The sequence below is a fragment of the Prunus avium genome, chromosome 5 (assembly GCF_965620075.1).
Source record: "Prunus avium chromosome 5, drPruAviu1.hap1.1, whole genome shotgun sequence".
NCBI classification, from domain to species: domain Eukaryota; kingdom Viridiplantae; phylum Streptophyta; class Magnoliopsida; order Rosales; family Rosaceae; genus Prunus; species Prunus avium.
In genome coordinates, this window is record NC_142288.1 from 15,356,281 (window position 1) to 15,374,134 (window position 17,854).

Consider the following 17,854-nt stretch of genomic DNA (forward strand, 5'->3'; position numbering starts at 1 on the left):
AAGTTAAATGACAAATCATGGAAATGGAGAACAAAGAGGAAACAACACAATGAAAACCACTTTCATTCACGAAAGGGAATAAAGAGGAAACAACACATGCAGCTGAACCTCATAGAAACCACACGAGTATGTCTCGACAAAGAGTAGAAACAGACCCCAAATAGGAAAACTACCAACAACAAAAATAGGAAAATAGCAACAAGCATAAAATACCAAATAATACGGGTGGGAAAACCAAACCAGACTAAGACGTCGCCACTATAGACGCATGTCAATTCCCAATCGCAGAAACCTACAGCGCTGGAGGACAAGGTAATCCATTACATTGAAGAAGAAAAACCAAGGAAGATGGAGTCTGTCGACCCAGACTTCGTTGCACATCCTCCTCTTGACATCCTCTGTTGCAGCATCAGCAGCTTTGTTGGCTTGTTGTGGAATCCACCTCCAAGAGCAAAAATGAAAGAACTTACATTTTTCTCTTATCGCAACTAGAATAGGGTAGAGTATCCAGCTACCTTTCTGAATATTTCCTTTCACACTCAGAATCAACTCCTTAGAATCAGATTCCACTTCAAGTCTAGTACAGCCAACCTCATTCGCTAAAGATAAGCCTCGCAGGGCTGCATGAGCCTCAACCTCAATGACAGAAGACGTCAATCTAGTTCCTCCACCTCCTCGCACAAAATTTCCCTCACCATCGCGGATAACATCCCCTAAACCCGCCAACAAAGTGTGTTTCTCCCAGACTGCATCAATATTCAACTTATGAACTGATTGGGAAGGTGGACGCCAACGCAGGCCTTGAGCATCCAGAGGAATCACCATCTTAGGCAGCAATATATCACCACTTGCAACTTCCAAAGCTTCAACAACCAATCTTTTTGCTGAATCAATTGTGGATTTGGGACAAAAGCTTCTACCTTCAAACACAACAGCACAACGGGATTTCCAGATGCTCCAACAAATAACACCAATCCGCATCACCATCTAGTCCATACTATCTGCGCCTACGATAGAAGGATTCGCCACTTGCTGAAGCCAAGCCACAGATCAAAAGTAGTAATCTCTTGTGTACCTACATGATAGTTTAAAGCTCCCCCAAACCAAACACCATGATTCCAGGTACACAATAACAACATGTGTTCCACAGTTTCTGGGTGTTCCTCACAAATAGGGCATAAAGAAGATAACCCCATATGTCTTCGATACAAGTCGGCTTTTGTTGATAGGCACCCTTTGATAGCATGCTAAAGAATTTTTTTTATTTTAGGAATCAGTAAGGAACTCTAGACAAGTTTCCACAAATCCTTGGGAATAACATGGGAACTCGAAGATCTCTCCAGATTTCGAGTGTAGCTATGTGAATGAACGTGGTCATAACCAAATTTAACAGTATAAATCCCATTCTTGTTAACTGGCCATATAATTTTATCCTTTTCCCTACCATCACCAAAAGCCCCAAGTATATGCCTGGATCATCTGTGATGTTTACACCCAAAATGCCACGAATCTGCTCCCTAATATCACGAGGGGTATTTAGGTTGAAACAAATACTAGATTTCTAAAAATTCACCATTTTCCCAGAAGTTTGATAGTTAAACCGCAAAATGCGCTTCACCCCAATGCAATTAGCCTTCGTCGCTGTTCGTACTACTTTGCAAAACCCAAGGGAAGGTGTCCTATAGTAGTGTAGCTCGGAAGTCCGAGTGTCGTTTACACAGAGAGCGGTGTAAAGAAAATAACGGAGATGAAAAAGAACAAGTGTGATTGAGAGGTAGATTTATGCAAGATTTGATTTAAAGAAAATTTAATTAATTAAAACACTAAGGCATTGGGGTTCTGTTAAGCTCATAATTTCATACATATACATGCCCTATTTACTTACTTCTTTTGCTTAGTTTCCTAGACTTCTAAGTTATTTGCCTTCCTTTGTGTGTTTTGTAGGCAAATAGAGCAAGAGAGCATAATTCATGCAATTCAAGCATGTTAAGGCCTAATTTGGATGAAGGGAAGAAGAGCTTAAAGACAAACTCAATTTTGGCTACAGCCCCCTGCCAGTCCAGTTTCGTAGGTCATATTGTAAGCTTTGTTTCAGCAACCTACATAGCTCGAATGAGGCCACATTCTTCATGAAAGTTGTTCCAATTGGTGTGTACTATAACATATCCAAAATTCAGCCCCATTGGATAAATCTGGAGTCCGTTACCTAGCAAACACAGAACCATGCTCAGGATGGATCTTATCAGCGCGGAAAATGAGTTAGCAATTTGTTTCGGCCTTAACGTCCTCCTCCGACCTTGGATTGGCCCAAATGATATATGGCTGGAAAGAAGACATTCTGAACTTCAAGTTTGAGTGCTTAAAGTCTTAATTTGCTTAAGGGAAGCCTAAGTTGTAAGCCCTTGAAGTTGCTGGTCATGCTGACCTCAGCATGTGCTGGTTGGATGCTTGGTCATGGTGAGCTAGGTATGAGCTATCATTTCTGGTTGGAAGCTTGGTCATGGTGACATGAAGATGAGCTAGGGCTGCTGGTGGGATCTATTGGTGAAGTGCATCAACCAATTCAAGATTTTCTAATACAAGTGCATCACCCAATTTAGATTTTCTAATACAAGTGCATCAACCATTTCAGATTTTATAAAACAAGTGTTGTATGCATTAGCCATATTGAATTCAGATTTTCACTTCCCCTAGGCCTATAAATAGGGAGGTTCTCTAAGCTTGTAAACACACCCCAAGGGGGGGAGCTCTCAAACACTTCTCTAGAGCTCCCTTCCCTTCTCTCCCTCAAATTCTCTTAGTTTTCCTTTCTAGTTCTCAATTCTAGCTTTCTTTAATGTTTTCTTAGTTGTAATTTATTTTTCTTGTAATGTACATTCTTTCTTAAGTATTCAAGTTTAATTAGTTTCCAAGTTTCAATTATGGTTTTTGTTCTTATTCATTATGCTTATAAGTTAATATGCTAGTTTGAATGATTGATCACCATTTAGGCTTGCATGTTAGCTATCTTGGTTTGAATTAAGAGTAGACACCATGCTTTAATTCGAATTGAACTATGAATAGGAAGAGTATGTATGGACATTCGACAACAGGGATTAGATACATGCTTGGTTGTTTAAAATGTTCTTCTATGCTTAATGGGTTCCTAATGCTTAATTTTAGGTTAGACAACAAATGATCAAATTAGGGAATTAGGAACACAAGGTTATGACCACACACCATGGCTTAATCATACTCTAGCTAGAATCAATCCATTAATCTAAATTGAACTTGGGAACTTATTTGCTTGAGTTACTTATTTCTTTCTTCCTTGTTTTATGTTCTTTGTTTTTGTTTCTATTTTGTGTAGGGAAACTAAATTGGATCATTCAATCACCAATCCCTGTGGAATCGACCTCGCACTTACATATGCTATACTACCAACGGTTCGTGCACTTGCGAGTATCACAAGTTGAGGATGCAGCTTAATCCATTTTGGTGCAGCTGTATCTACACAACAGGTTCCACTTTTAACATAAGCATGCAACTCTTATTAATTTGATCCACAAAAAAATTTCCATTGTAGTTGTTCAAAATAATTAAAGCTCTTTTTAATTTCCTTTAGAAGTATTCTAAGCATAACTTGTACCATTGGCAACAAACTATCAAAAAATAATCTTCATCAAAATTATATTAATCTAAGTAATTCTCTTCTCTTTTAAAAGCATGAAAGTTTTTACTACACAATGGGAAAAACATGATTGAACCCATGAAATAGATTATCAAACATTCATCAATTAATTAAAAAGAAAACTACAAATTCCATTTGAACAAAAACTACAAATTCACATTAAAGCTTAAGTTTGGATCAAACTAATAAAAATTACACACTCATATTAAAAGCTTTCTCCCTAGCCTTAGCTAGGGAGTTAGTTTTCCATAAAATAAAAGTAAAACAAATTAAAACTAGAAGAATTGGAGGAAGGTGAGAGAGCTCAAGAGAAGATTGTGAGCTTGGTGTGTTTTTTTGAAGCTTGAAGACTTCTCTATTTATAGTGCTAAGAGGGGGGAACATCATGATGAATTCCAACACCACCATTCCTATTCCAATACAATCCATAACTCCCACTTCATCTTGTCTAAGTTAGTGTAGTTGGAATCAATTCTTTTTTGTTTGCTTCCATCTCATACTTCTTTTCCTTTCTTCTTTTGGCATGGATGTGGCACTTCATGCATTCTCTTCAATTCTTTAGCTGCTGCACCTCAAGCTTTCTTCACATGGGTTTTCAAAGGTGTTCAATTATGGCTGCCTTTTGCTGCCAACTCATGTGGGTTTTCTTTTGGTTGCTGGAAAAAAAAAAACAATTCTTCTGAACCAGGCTTGGTGTAGGAAGGCCTAGGTTTCAATATGTATCCAATGGGGCTCAAATTTGGATATGTCATAATAAACACCCATTGGAACAACTTTTATGAAGAATGTATTCCCATATGAGCAGTACAAGTGTACGTTTTGGGCCTTGCAAGTTGACTGCCGAAAATAGACTGGAATTGACTTCATTTCTTTTCTTTCCTTTCTTTTTGCTTCATATGCATGCACATTCTTTCTCTTTAATAGCTCCAGCATGCACCTATATAAAATCATGATATTAGAATAGAATGTAACAATTATTTCCCAATTGATAAGAGTTTGGGTGCCACTTCAAAGAGAGAGCTACCAAATAGAGAATTCAAATGAATTAGCCTATATTTCAATGAAGTGCAAATGGATTCGTAAAATGCAATGGAACATTCTAATTGGTGCAAAAATCAATAAAACAAGGTACTAACAAATATATATTAGGGATAGAAATTGTAATAATTATGTGGTTATCAGTCGCTTTCAAAAAAAGAATGGAGTTGTGAAGGGAAAATAAGGTGTAGGGATTTATAAAATCCTTAGAAGCTATGAGAGAAAAAAATCATCTAGCCTATGTATATCAAATATGAAATCACATAAAGCGGAAGCAAGAAAATAGCTAGAGATTCATGCAAGTCTCAACTTAGGTCCCAATCTTTATAGGTTTATGAAATTTTGCACCATTGACACTAATATCACATATTAAAGAGAAGGTAGAAAGTGAGGTTATCTTTGGTGCGTATCTTGAATCCAGGAATGGTATTCAAGTAGAGGGAATGGTCCCTTAGTTTTTGATTCTCCACTTTGTACTCCAAATAGGCACAATGAGGTTATGCCTCCCCAAAGTATCTTCACCAAGGTAGAATGAGAATGAGAGAATAAGGAACAAAGAGAAGAAAAATGGGTGCTAGCCTTTTCTTCTCTATGGTGGCTGGCCAAGGGAGACTAGGGAGGGGGCTTGATGTTTTCCTTTCTTCCTAAATGCCTAACTTGAAACCCTAAGGAGGTGTTGTGCTATGGCTATGATTATATAGAGACATATTGTCACACATATGCCCTTAAGTAACCCCATGTGCCGCACCCTCCTCTTCCTTAGCCTTTGGTCTACCACATTAATCTTATAAGGTGTCACACTTTGCCTAAGTCTATAAGTTCCACTTTCTAATAAATGTTTAAGTCATATAGGACCAAAACTAAAGTTCCATAACTTTAATTCATTCATTAAGCTAATATAATTAGCTTAATTGATTTAATGACTTAACTAAATAAATCACTAACTTGTCTAACAAGAATTGGTCCTAGTCAACAGTTTGACCTTTGACTTTAACTTTGACCAAGTCGCAAAATCAATTATTCTCTTTTCAATTCTCGATCCATACTTTTTCGGTGTGCAATCTTATAGGTTCTAATTAGCGAGGCCGTGAGTAAGAATGATTACTTCTAAACCGAATGTGCATTGTATACCTCTATACAATTTTCCCTATTGGCGAAGGCTAATTGTAATTAGTCCTTACAAGGCTTCCACAAATTATGAGTGACACCTAGCTGTATGTCATGGCTACCCAAGTTAAATAGAATTCATTTTGAGATACTAGTTAGTTTGTGATTACAATGCAATTCGGTCTTTTTCTATTATAATAGTCGTGTTGTTGGGATATGGTTAATTTGTGTCAAATCCCTAATATGACATCCTTAGGTTATATGATTCACTTGGATGTAATTGCAAATGTTCTTGTTTCAATTCTCATCCTATACTTTGGCCAAAGATTCAACGAATCATATCTTTAGAGTATTCTCTCTTCTTACTAAGAGTAGAGATTTCTTGTTGTACATTCATATGCCTTTGTGCATATGCTGAGTATTCTGAGGAACACCTTCAAGTCACATTCTTTTGATACGACTGTATAGTGTTCTAAAAAATAAACAGCTCATACACAAGACAACTATGATGTCTCAGGTCTAAGGACTAATTTGCATTATCATAACTTATAATTCTTTGTTTGAAACTTGTGAGTAAGACTTCCACACCAGAATTTTTGAGTTGATCGCGTTCAGTGAACTTCATCTCTATAGAGCACCTACACACCTATCTTAGTGTCTCTATACTAACGACTTGGGATCTAGTCATCCTCCCAATTGAGCAGACATAGTGTGTACCAGTCTTTGTGGATTACCATTTTCCAATTGGTGATCCTATGACCAGGAACAGTTCATGATTCAATATTACTACGAAGGAAAGGTCTCTTGAATCTAACTTCTTTAGAATGTTTTCCATTCATATCTTTATCCATGAACTTGTTACTTTATGTACATTATGTATCCTATAGTAACATTCATGCCTCTTTCATTATATTAATTATATTATATCCTTAGAATATTCCATTTTTATACTGGCTTCTAGGGTATATATCTAACAAGTCATCCGCAAAGAAAATATGGGATAAGGTAGGCCTATCCCGACTGAATTTGATACCCTTCACTAACCCCCGATCTACAACTTTTTTAATCATGGTAGACAAAACATCACAAACAAGGAGGAAAAGGTATGGAGATAGGGGTTCGCCGGGCCTAAGACCCCTAGAAGGTTTGAAACCCGTGCCAGCTTTACCATTAAAGAAGGACAAATAACTCAACAGAAGTGATGCACTCCATTACAAGTCGCACCCAACGATGGTCAAACCCCATTTTACACAGCACAACATGAAGAAAATCTCACTCAATCTTGTCATACGCCTTATTCATATCTAATTTGAGGCCCATCTTGAATTTTTTTGATTTCTTCCTGAGCTTAAGAGCATGAAAAGCTTCATGAGCAATGACAATATTATCTTGGATCTATCTCCTAGGGATAAAAGCACTCTGTTGTGGGGAAATGTTACCTGCAAGAAGAGGTTTAAGGCGATTTGCAAAAATCTTTGAAATTATCTTGTAGGAGAAATTACACAAAGCAATAAGACAAAATTGAGTGACCATCTCAGGGCTTGGAACCTTTGGAATAAAAGAAATTTCAATTTTTGTTAGGTTGATCACATATGAGTTGCCATAAAAAAAAAAAACTAAAAAAAAAACTCCTGACCATTCTACATAAATCATCACCAATAATATCCCAATACTTATGGTAAAAAAATACCCAAGAATCAATCTGGACTTGACGCTTTGAGTGCTTCCAGTTTGAAAGCAACCTCCCTAATCTCCTCGTCTGACACTGGCCAACACAAATCTTCATACATTTGGTTTGTGATCACTGGAAAAACAAAAGTAAGGATGTCACCCCAACTTCTGTTCCCCCCGAAAGTGAACAAGCCCTAATAATAATCCTCAAAAGCACTCTAGATATGATTCTCATCTTCAACCCACACCCCATTAATATTTTTTATCCTGAGAACCCTATTCCGTCTGCGACATTGGATTATACTATGATGGAAAAATGCAGTATTTAAATCTCCTCCCTTAAGCCATTGAATTCTCGATCTTTGTTTCCAGAAAAGCTCATCTCAAGACCATACTGCTTTAAGTTCATCCTTCACAAGATCAATTTGCTCATGATTCTGATCTCAATCATCTTGCAAGGCTTCCAACTCAGACAAGAAGGACTCTACTCTTTTTTTGGAATTTGGAAATTTGTTCTTACTTCAGTGACATAGCTCACGATTACATCTTTTTTGCTTTTGGTTCCACCCTAACATCATCCCCCTCCCAGTTATATGATTCCACCTTCTATTGATTACCTCTCTGCACTCAGGATCTTGAGCCCAAAAGGCTTCAAACTTGAAATGCCTCTTCACATTGGCAGACCTATCCTCCAAAAACACCAGAAGATGGCAATGGTCAGATCCCACTGCTGGCAGATAAGTGACATAGGAAAAACAGGCCACTCTTGCCATTTTCACATTTTATTATATCCCTATCAAGATGCTTTGAATCAACATCCCTTCAGCTCTAATTCCCCTCAAAGTGAAAGGTTGTCCTTGGTATCCCGTATCCAGTATCCAGCAGGTGCATATTGTCCATCAACTCATATAAATACCTCCTGCTAGTTTGACTGAAAGCCCTGCGTCCTTTCTTCTCATGTCCCATAGAATTTCATTGAAATCACAAATGCATAGCCAAGGTTGTTCATTTGGAGAAAGACAATGACCAAGCCAATCCTAAAAAGCAAGCTTCTCCTCCTGATACAAAATGCCGTAAACCGAAAAGACACACACCTTCCTGCCCAAGTTAAGCAACGTAACCTCTGTATGGATAAGATTTTTTGAAAATTCCAAAATCTGAAGATCCACGCTACAATCCCACCACAAGCTTAAACCCCCACCCCGCCCCCCCCCAGCTTGGTTCCACACAAAAATCAGTTGCGTAGCCCAAATCTTAACTAGTTCGTTTCAGTCTACTGTGTTTCATTTTTGTCTCCATTAGAAACACAATAAAGGGTCTATTTGTTGTAATGATCTCACAAAGAAACCGAAATGTCAGGTTTGACCCAGGACCCTGACAATTCCAAGAGAGAAAACTCATGGCGACCGTGCTGCTATTTTCGGCCAGCCGCCATGTCCTGAATTCAGACTTGGGTGTTCACCATACATAGACCATCCTTCAGCCAACCTATTTGCCCACAACACCGACTTGCACATCAATTAAGCCCTCCTCTTTAAATTCTTCCTATGTGGCACTCACCTCCTCAGTAGTAATTTTTTTTTAATTCTTTCTAGGACTCGGGAAAGATCAACGAGCTCTGCTCCTACCTTGAGGGACGCTAACTAACCCCTTTTCTCCTTTCTGATTTTTGAAAAACCTATCCCCTTGGGACTTGGACTTCCACTTGGGATTAGCTTCTTCTTTTAGGTCCATCCTTTTAAAAGCCTAGTTGATGTTTTGTTGGGGAATATTATAAGTAGCAGCTGGAATAGTGCAAAAAGGCTATTGAAGACAAGTTCAATAGTTGGCTCAAACAATAGAGAAAAAACCAAATACTTCTCAGCGACCCTACCCCAACAGCCACCCATGAGCCAACCCAAACCACCCACCCCACCCTCACCAGCAGCATGCCTTCCTCACTACCGCCGACCCAACCCATTTAATATTTATATATATGTTCATTTGAATAACTTTAAATTATATATTCATGATTTGTTTTTCTCTAAATGGGTGTCCTTAGATATTTGTTGCGTGTTTAATTTATATATAGGTAATTATGCGGTAAATACATATAATTGTATATATTTATAATAATATTTAATTGCTAGAATAAATAAGTTTTGTGTTATTTACCTTCTATGTGTGAAGTGGCTAAAGTCTAATAATCGTTTTAAATCATGATCGTATTAGAATTGGGCACTAGGAACATAATCACATCATCTCTTGCATGCAACAGCTCCTACTATTAATTAGTGTAGATGGTAGCTTTACATTCCTTGCATGCTAATTAATCAACGTGGTAGATATTTGCAATTACTTGCTGGACACTAAGACTCCCAAGTGTCATAAGAATACAATTACTTGCAGTACACTAAGACTTACATGTGTCATTGTGCCTTTGTGACTAAGCTGTATTACTTGAGCTATTGAAATTGTAGAGGCAATTATCCACACTTGAAGTAAATCTACATGCAACCAATGAAAGCCAATAGTAGTTGCCGCCTCTTCTTACTATAAATAGGACCTTCATTGCTTTATTTCATGCATGATAGTGCATGAGGAGAGAGAAAGAAAACGAAAGAGAAGAAGTGAGAGAGAAAAGAAGATAGAGTAAGAGACTAAGTCTGTGAATGCGGTGGAAAATTGGGAATCGTCTTACATTTCTCGCAAAAGCATTAGTGTCAAGGTAAGGGGTTTCTTGGAGGGCCTTTTGCAGAGATTGATTTAATTAAATTTCGTGAACATTATATTATGCATGGTATTACAGTTTGGTTGGCGTTCCTTGTTATTGGGTGTTTACTTGTTATTAATTATTTAATCAATGTTGGTGTGGTTATATTTTGATACATGATAAATGAAAGGGATAATTCTATCATTTCATGGAAATTGGTTGGAGTTCTTGGGTTGGAAGGATACTAATGAAAAAAAAAAGATAATGGAAATGATCTTTTGTGTAGTTGAGTCTAACTCTTGGAAGGTACCATATCTCAGGGATCCCACAATGCACATGATTTTTATTGGGTGATGCGGGATTGGTGACAGGGAGTTAGACAAGATGACTAATAAAAGGAAAATTATGGGATGATTGAGATGGGGGTTAGTTCATATAAATGGGCATTCGAGACCAAGTGATATAAGCAAGGTATGGGACGTGCATGTGTGCTTGTCCAGTTATATGAATTAACGGGAGTAGATAAAGAGTGTTGATGCCCAAAATCGAGTGTCTACTTAGGCTGAAGAAGTTTGGAGTCTTCAGTAGGATAAGAGGGTTGCGGAACTTTGGCAAGGAGAGATCCTACTGGAGAAATAGGGAAAAACTGAAGGCTCTCCGATGCTTAAGTTAGCAAGTGTGGGATATGTAGTAATTTTGGCAGAATAACAGTAAAGGTGAAAAGTAATTATCCCTTTTTACTTGGGCACTATTCCTCTTTTATGGAAAAGTGAAAGTGGGAGTTTGCACAAAGTTTCGATGTGGGACTTTGTGCAAGTTCTTGTGGTGGCGACACGTGTCTAAGGCTTAGGTTCTGTAATTGAGAGCTTCGATAATCACCTTCGACAGGTAATTGCCACATTGGAGGAAGGTGTCTTTGATAGTTGAGAAGTGTCCTACCTTTGGCATGCTAAGGGTCTGTCCCCACGTTGGTCCCAAATGCGTTCGGTTGATTATGGTGTAAACAAAGAGTTCATGCATTATTATTATTGATATGATAATTGACTGAGTGATTGCATGTCACTTAATTTAGTTATATCAATTTACCATGAAAAAGTTTATGTCTCTATGGAGCTATGGTTTCGCTCACCCCCTAACATATTTTCCAGGTACTAAACGTGAAATCTAGGACTTGTGATGATCTTGGCATGTCTATAAAGTGTATTATAAGCATAGCTTGTGGATGAATAATGACCTACTCTTTTAGTGAACTCTTGAGTAGTTCTAACTTGTAAAATAATGTAAAGATGTAAAATTTCGAATGTTGTTGTTTCCATTGAAAATTCTATATAAAATATTCATTTATTTACTTTATGTTCTTTACATTTTAGTTATAGTTTTTATTAAATTCGTGAATTGGGGCGTAACACTCACTCTCTCTCTCTCTCTCTCTCTCAAACAACCATGAAGCGTCCATACAAATCAATTCATGGAAATCTTCGACCTCGGCTAGCCTAGGAACAACCACATGTTCCTAATACAAGACACTTTTAGAATTTGAGTGCTTCTAATTTGCTTGAATTAATAATTAAAGGGTATTTTAAAAATAATGGTGTGTGAAAATATAGGATTCACATGGTGGGTGGAGAAATAGGACAGGTGGGTGGAAATAACAACACTCTTTTTTTAAATACAAGATGCCATAAACATACACACTACTAAGGTGCCATAAAAATTCGAACTTCAAGCCACTCGCCCGAAAGGAAAAATCCCTTTTCACTCGGCTATAGTCTCAGTTGACATCAACCGGTTATTAAACTGGTTATTGTGAACATTTTACAAGTCCAGCCGGCACTCTATTTTAGAATAGTGGGTTAGTGACCCACATAAATTAAACTGCTACTTTCATAATGACGATCTATAGACATTTGTGCAAAATCAATTTGACTTAGTTAGGGGTTTATGTATGGGAATGGGACTGCTGAATTATGTCAGATTTTCCAATACTTAGGAGTTAAGTTAGGAACAAAATTGTATTTTATAGAGATTTCAAAATTAGGGAATCAAATCAATTGGTTGGGAACAAGTTGTTATTTCTATATGCAGACTTTGGGTCTTGGGTGAGTACTGTTTTACATTGGCCTGGCCTCCAACAAATTCAAAATTAGGGTAAGTCTGTTCTGACTACCGAAAAATAATAAATATATCCACCAGTGTTACCTAATTTAAAAAATTAAACGAGCCTCTAAAAAAAAGTCATTTTGCACTCCTCATTTTCTCTTGTAAAAATATAAGAAAATAGCATAGGATGATTTTTTGTTGAAGGGAGAGAATATCATAGGTCAGTTAATCCATGGTAGTATTATTCCTACTCTAATTTTTAAGGCACATGCTACATAACCGAATCAGTCAAGAATCAAGACTAATGGGGTGTTGGTTGAATCGGCCCAGGCCTTTGGTGTGCAAAACCCTATGATACACCCGTGTGTGAGTTTTCCCCCTCCCACTTTCTAACTTCAACAACAAATCCGAAAGAAAAAAAAAAAAAAAAAAACTACATAAGATTCAAGAACCAAAAGTAATTATTTCAGATAAAAGAAAAATATAGGAAATAAAGGTGAACATGACCAGATATTTGGTCTCAAAAGTAATTATGTAATTTTTTTTTTTGTTTAAATGATATTAAAGAAGATTTTAGATGTCATTATACGATATTATGAAATGAATTTTCAATTAGGTCCCTATTAGTTTGACGTGGTTTGCAAGTAGGCCTATACAGCTAGGTTTCATTTCATTCAAGTGCCTCCCTCCCTAACATCTCACGCGCGCCTCACCCGTCGTTAAATTTCATTTCATTTTCTCCGTTAGGATATCCAAACCTCAGATTTTCAGTAAAGCTGAGCCACTCTGATTTGATTGGTTATTCATAATATTATATCAAGACATCTTAAATCATCTTTAAAATTGCAAGAATATCTCAAGCATTCTTTGACAGTGAAGTGAAAGAAAGCACATATTGGGTATGGAAATATACAACAGTAATTTTAAGCCCATTAATATTAAAATCTGTGCACCAAATGGCCTGGAACCACACTGACAAACAACAAAATTGAAACAGAAAAAAGCAAATCAAATACCTCACAAAAGTTTGGTTTACTGGCGCATTATAGTGCAAGAAGGGTAAAAACATTAATTGCACATGATCATCAAATTTGGAGTAATCTGTCCTACATTCACCACTTTCATGCTAGAAGAATAAAGCAACAAATCAAAAGAGAACAGCATCCAAAAGTTTAATGCTATTTACAAAGGCTGAAACTCAGAGGATCAAACCTTTAACAGGTTCTGGCTTGGATGGGTCATGCTCGGATGGCGCAGATGCTTTTGGAGAATCAGATAGAACTTGAGCATAGTCATCCTCTATTTTCCTATGTTTCTCCTCTTCAACCATTCCCACTTTCTCTTTTGTTTTCTGACCAACCTCCCCAGCTGCTTTTGCAACCTTATTAAAAGCACCTGTAACCCATGAAGCACTGGTAAACACATACCGGTTCTTCATTATAGCAGATCCAGCGTTACTGACTGTCTGCTCAGCAGCCGCAAAAGCTGATTTGGTTTTCTCTGAGACCTGAAATTTCTGATCCACTTCGCGAACTTTGTCACCAACCACAGAGGTACCAGCGCTTATTTTCTCACTGAGCCCAATCTTTTTGTCAAAAGAAGCAACTTTTTCTGAAGCTGTTGAGGTCAACTGGTGCTTCTCATCAAAATTCTTTGCCTTGTTGACTGCATCTTTGCCCAGGACAAACCCCTTGGCAAGCATGCCACTAACAACATCCTCTGCCTTCCGTAATGCAGATTCAGCCCCACCAGGCGATTTATTCTCAGTTACCTGCAGAGAATGGAGTATTAGACACGTCATGCGGGGGAAAAATATGACGCAGAAGCTCTGTGAAAGGCTCTTACATTGGGTGCTGTAGCAGCAGGTGGCAACTCGTAATCTGGAGCCAGAGTGATGGTGACAGACATATCCACTATTGTCGCTCCCTGACATAACATAAAGTGTTAAGTGAAACTTGCTCATGCTTTGCACAGAAGTTAGATCACCGATTAAAATCACACTAATGCTGTGGCCAAGTGAACCAAAGCTTCAGTCAGTGGACAACAATGGCGTCTTTTCCATTTCAATTTAAATTTTTGATACATTCTGGTGTGTGTCACAGACCACTGTGAGTCAAGATAATTCCCTAGATGCATGTAGTCAAAATCTTTCCCACCTGACTTTATACAACAGCATTGTCATCTCTTCCTATGTGCAAAGTCATCCTCTACGAAGTAAAAAATAAATAATGAACTCAACTAAAGCAGAGAGATAATCAACATGTACTAGACGACTTCCAACTAATATTAAGTGCATTCTATGTTTTAAAGCTTCCTTACGCATTACCCATGAAACTCCAACAGAGTAATGCACTATCCTATGTTGACAACACTAGCAGTTACATAATTCCAACCTCCAACAGAAGAAATAAATTGAAATACGCAACCATAGGCCATGCTAGGGTCCAGTGTGTCCTCAACACCAACCTGACAAATTATTATAACTAAATATTATGAAAACTTAAATCTCGACCACAAACTATGAGAGTACCTACATTTAATGCATGAAAACCTACAGCACCAACTACTTAAAGCTAAAAACATGACTTCATTTTGACACATTAGCTCAACAAAGGGTCATATCCCCTGTAGACCATTTTCCATCTTGTTGGTACTAACCACCTCAGCCAGTATATCCTCCTTACAGAACCTTGACATTGAATCTGGGGCTGTATGCAAATGTCGATAGAGCCAAGTTAAAAATATAGTAGACCAAAATGAATAAATTAGTAAATAAATAAGCTCTAAGGGTATATTTTAGGGACATAAACGATTCACTTTTCAAAATAATATTAAACTTTATTACTAGCTCAACAAGTCAAGCAGTGTAGTACTAGCTCAACAATGGCTCTTTTGTTCACCGAAAAAAGAGAAAAAGATTGCTTAGATAGCCCCGTGTACAATCAAAATATCTGAAGCTTAGTTGCTCTATTTGTTGGCAAATAACTCAAATCAACTTCTTGTCCCTCAGAAGGACATCCATTGATGTTTTTTTGCATGTAGCAAAACCATCCAGAATCCTACCTCATCCAGCAAACAAGCCACATCCAGATTTTCCAATATGAATCTATTAATGACCCATATTGTACAAACCAACCTCAAATTGTGTACATCAATCTCAAATGCATTTTGTACCTCTACTGTTCATATCATTTACAACATAGCTTAACTAATATACCTAGGGTGTCAAGTGAAGTCACATACCGAATGATTATTAGATCACTGGATCACAAAAGGTTTTCAGGTTTATATTTATCTTTTATTGGTTTATATTTATCTTTTATTGTTTAACCTCCAACAAACAATGGTAAATATACCTGTTGAATTATTAAAAGATCATGAGTAAGAAAATAAACGGACCACATGAGGAGGTGATATATTATGATCAAAGAAGTTTCATTACCGAAAGGAGAACTGCAGTCTCAGCTCCTTGTACATCCTTGAAGGTAACATAAGCAATTTGGGACCGCTCAGTATCACTGCATGAGCATACAATAAGCTAAATTCATACACAGATAATAAAAGATGAGGAATCCATCAAACTAAATAAATCATCAAACCTCATCATTTCGACATATGCAATATCACCGGAAAAAGAAAAGAACTCCTTTATGTCTCTCTCACTTGCGCCCAAGGAAAGATTGCTGACCTTGATGGTTTGTACCTGCAAGAGAGCAATATGAGGTAGACCATAAAAATATGATTTTCAGAATCTAGGTTGTGCATTCATTTTGGAGAGACACCAAGCAAAGAAATTAACAACACAACTTAAAATATTTGCATATAACTCAATATCAGGTCAAAATTATAATGGAATAACCTTTGGAAAATCTACATCCTCTATGAGGAAGAAAGTATAACTTAATCTGTTTTACTCCCGTCCAAAAGTGTATAGGATTCCTCAGCCTGACCTCCTCCACCATTTTTTTAAGAGGGGAAGGAGAGGATACCCCATTGATAGTGTTCAGAAAACAACTTTGGATGCACTATTAACATTATTATGAACTGAAAAATGAAAAATGAGCTTCACCTTTTACTGCTGCCAAGCTATTTTTGCAACTTGACGCCAGCCTTTTTCCAAGGAAAGAATCCACATACAACTTATAAATCGGTTGTGTCCAAATTTGAAGAAAAATATTATTACAAACAGATTCTTAAACTACTCTAGGAAAGCCCATTTTCAGGGATCCTTATAAATCAAAAGGTTGTGCAAAGAAATAATAAGCTGAAAAAGTTTGACTCCCAAAGCACTTAATGTTTCCTTTTCCTTAGTAAGAAAATCAGGGCCAAGTATTTTGACAAGAAAAGAGAAAGTGTAGTATTGGGTTATCTTTGATTTCATTTATAAGTATCAGATCTATGAAACCCTTCTCAAGCTGCAGTTAGGAACCATATTTTAAAAACTGCAACTGAAACATAACTATACTAAAATTAGAATATAAAGAATCCTGATTAGCAAAAGTAAACTGGGGATAATGTAGAAAACAAGAGTATGAATCCAGAATGAAACTTTTTCTCAAGAATGGATTCATTTCATTTATTCAATCTTTGTTTTCCCCATTGAAAACAAGTCAAACACACAAGATCAGTTACATTGAGGAACAAAAAAAAGAGTCAAACAAACATCACATCTACCTATACATGCAATTCTTCACTTGTAAACATGAATCTAATTCAACCAATTCAACTACACAGAGATAAAAATACAGATCTAATAAGGCTGCCCCAAATCACTGATAGTCAATGAGTAAACTTATTCATCAAGCAATCACACCAAAGCTACACAAAAAACACCCATATTCCTAACTGATCAAAACAAACACTTCAAAAGCCTAAAACTTAGTTCAATTTGATGTAAACAATAAATTCAGAAACATATACACAGAAGGAGAGAGACAATAAGAGAGAAAGTACTCACCGACATGGCGAGGTTCTACTGGAGAAGATCAAGGGGCGAGAATGAAGATCCACGGAGACGTAGACTGGCCGGAAAGTTGCCGGAGAAACTGAGACTTTCTCAGACAGCAAAGTCGTAATGAAGAAAATGGAAGCAATTTTGGGTCAGGATTGAGATATTTTTATACTGGCGCAAGCGTCAAGGATGGGTTTAGAGGGGCACGTGCCCTGGACCGTGGCACGTGAGTCACCGTAAGGTTTTCGTTGTTGAATTTTTTATTTTTTATTTTCGTCAGATCGTTGTTGAAAACTTTGAAACGTGCGAGCATGTTGATTGGTATTTATTGGACTGGTGGGGCCCATTAGGAGTTCCGATACGCGTTTGAATGGACTTTTTGTCTTGCGTGAAGTAGAAATTTGTCCATAAACTTCCGGGTTGTTCCATTTTGCTTGTTAGAGCAAAGCCCAATGGTGGACTCTAAATGGGGTGCCAATTTAGAATTTTGATGAAATTTTTTGGGCTTTAAAGGAATTTAGCCCAAATAGGAGGCTCTATATTCCGGACTATATTTTTTTTTATGTTGTCATTTGAATTACATGCTAATTTTTTTTTGTTGTGAACTTATTTTGCGTTAATATAT

At 37.1% G+C, this 17,854-nt stretch overlaps 2 protein-coding genes across 2 annotated transcripts; both read right to left on the reverse strand.

The window, feature by feature from the left end:
* Nucleotides 1–258: 258 nt before the first annotated feature.
* LOC110748499 (uncharacterized) lies at nt 259–987 on the reverse strand. The gene has a single exon (XM_021948477.1). The coding sequence runs from the start codon at nt 985–987 to the stop codon at nt 259–261; it is 729 nt and encodes a 242-aa protein (XP_021804169.1).
* A 12,279-nt stretch (nt 988–13,266) lies between these two features.
* Nucleotides 13,267–17,394, reverse strand: LOC110748385 (binding partner of ACD11 1). The gene is made up of 5 exons (XM_021948376.2): nt 17,236–17,394; nt 15,878–15,981; nt 15,721–15,796; nt 14,124–14,204; nt 13,267–14,049 (listed from the first exon to the last, which is right to left on the reverse strand). The coding sequence occupies exons 1-5, from the start codon at nt 17,239–17,241 to the stop codon at nt 13,477–13,479; spliced, it is 840 nt and encodes a 279-aa protein (XP_021804068.1). The 5' UTR covers nt 17,242–17,394; the 3' UTR covers nt 13,267–13,476.
* Between the last annotated feature and the right edge of the window lie 460 nt (nt 17,395–17,854).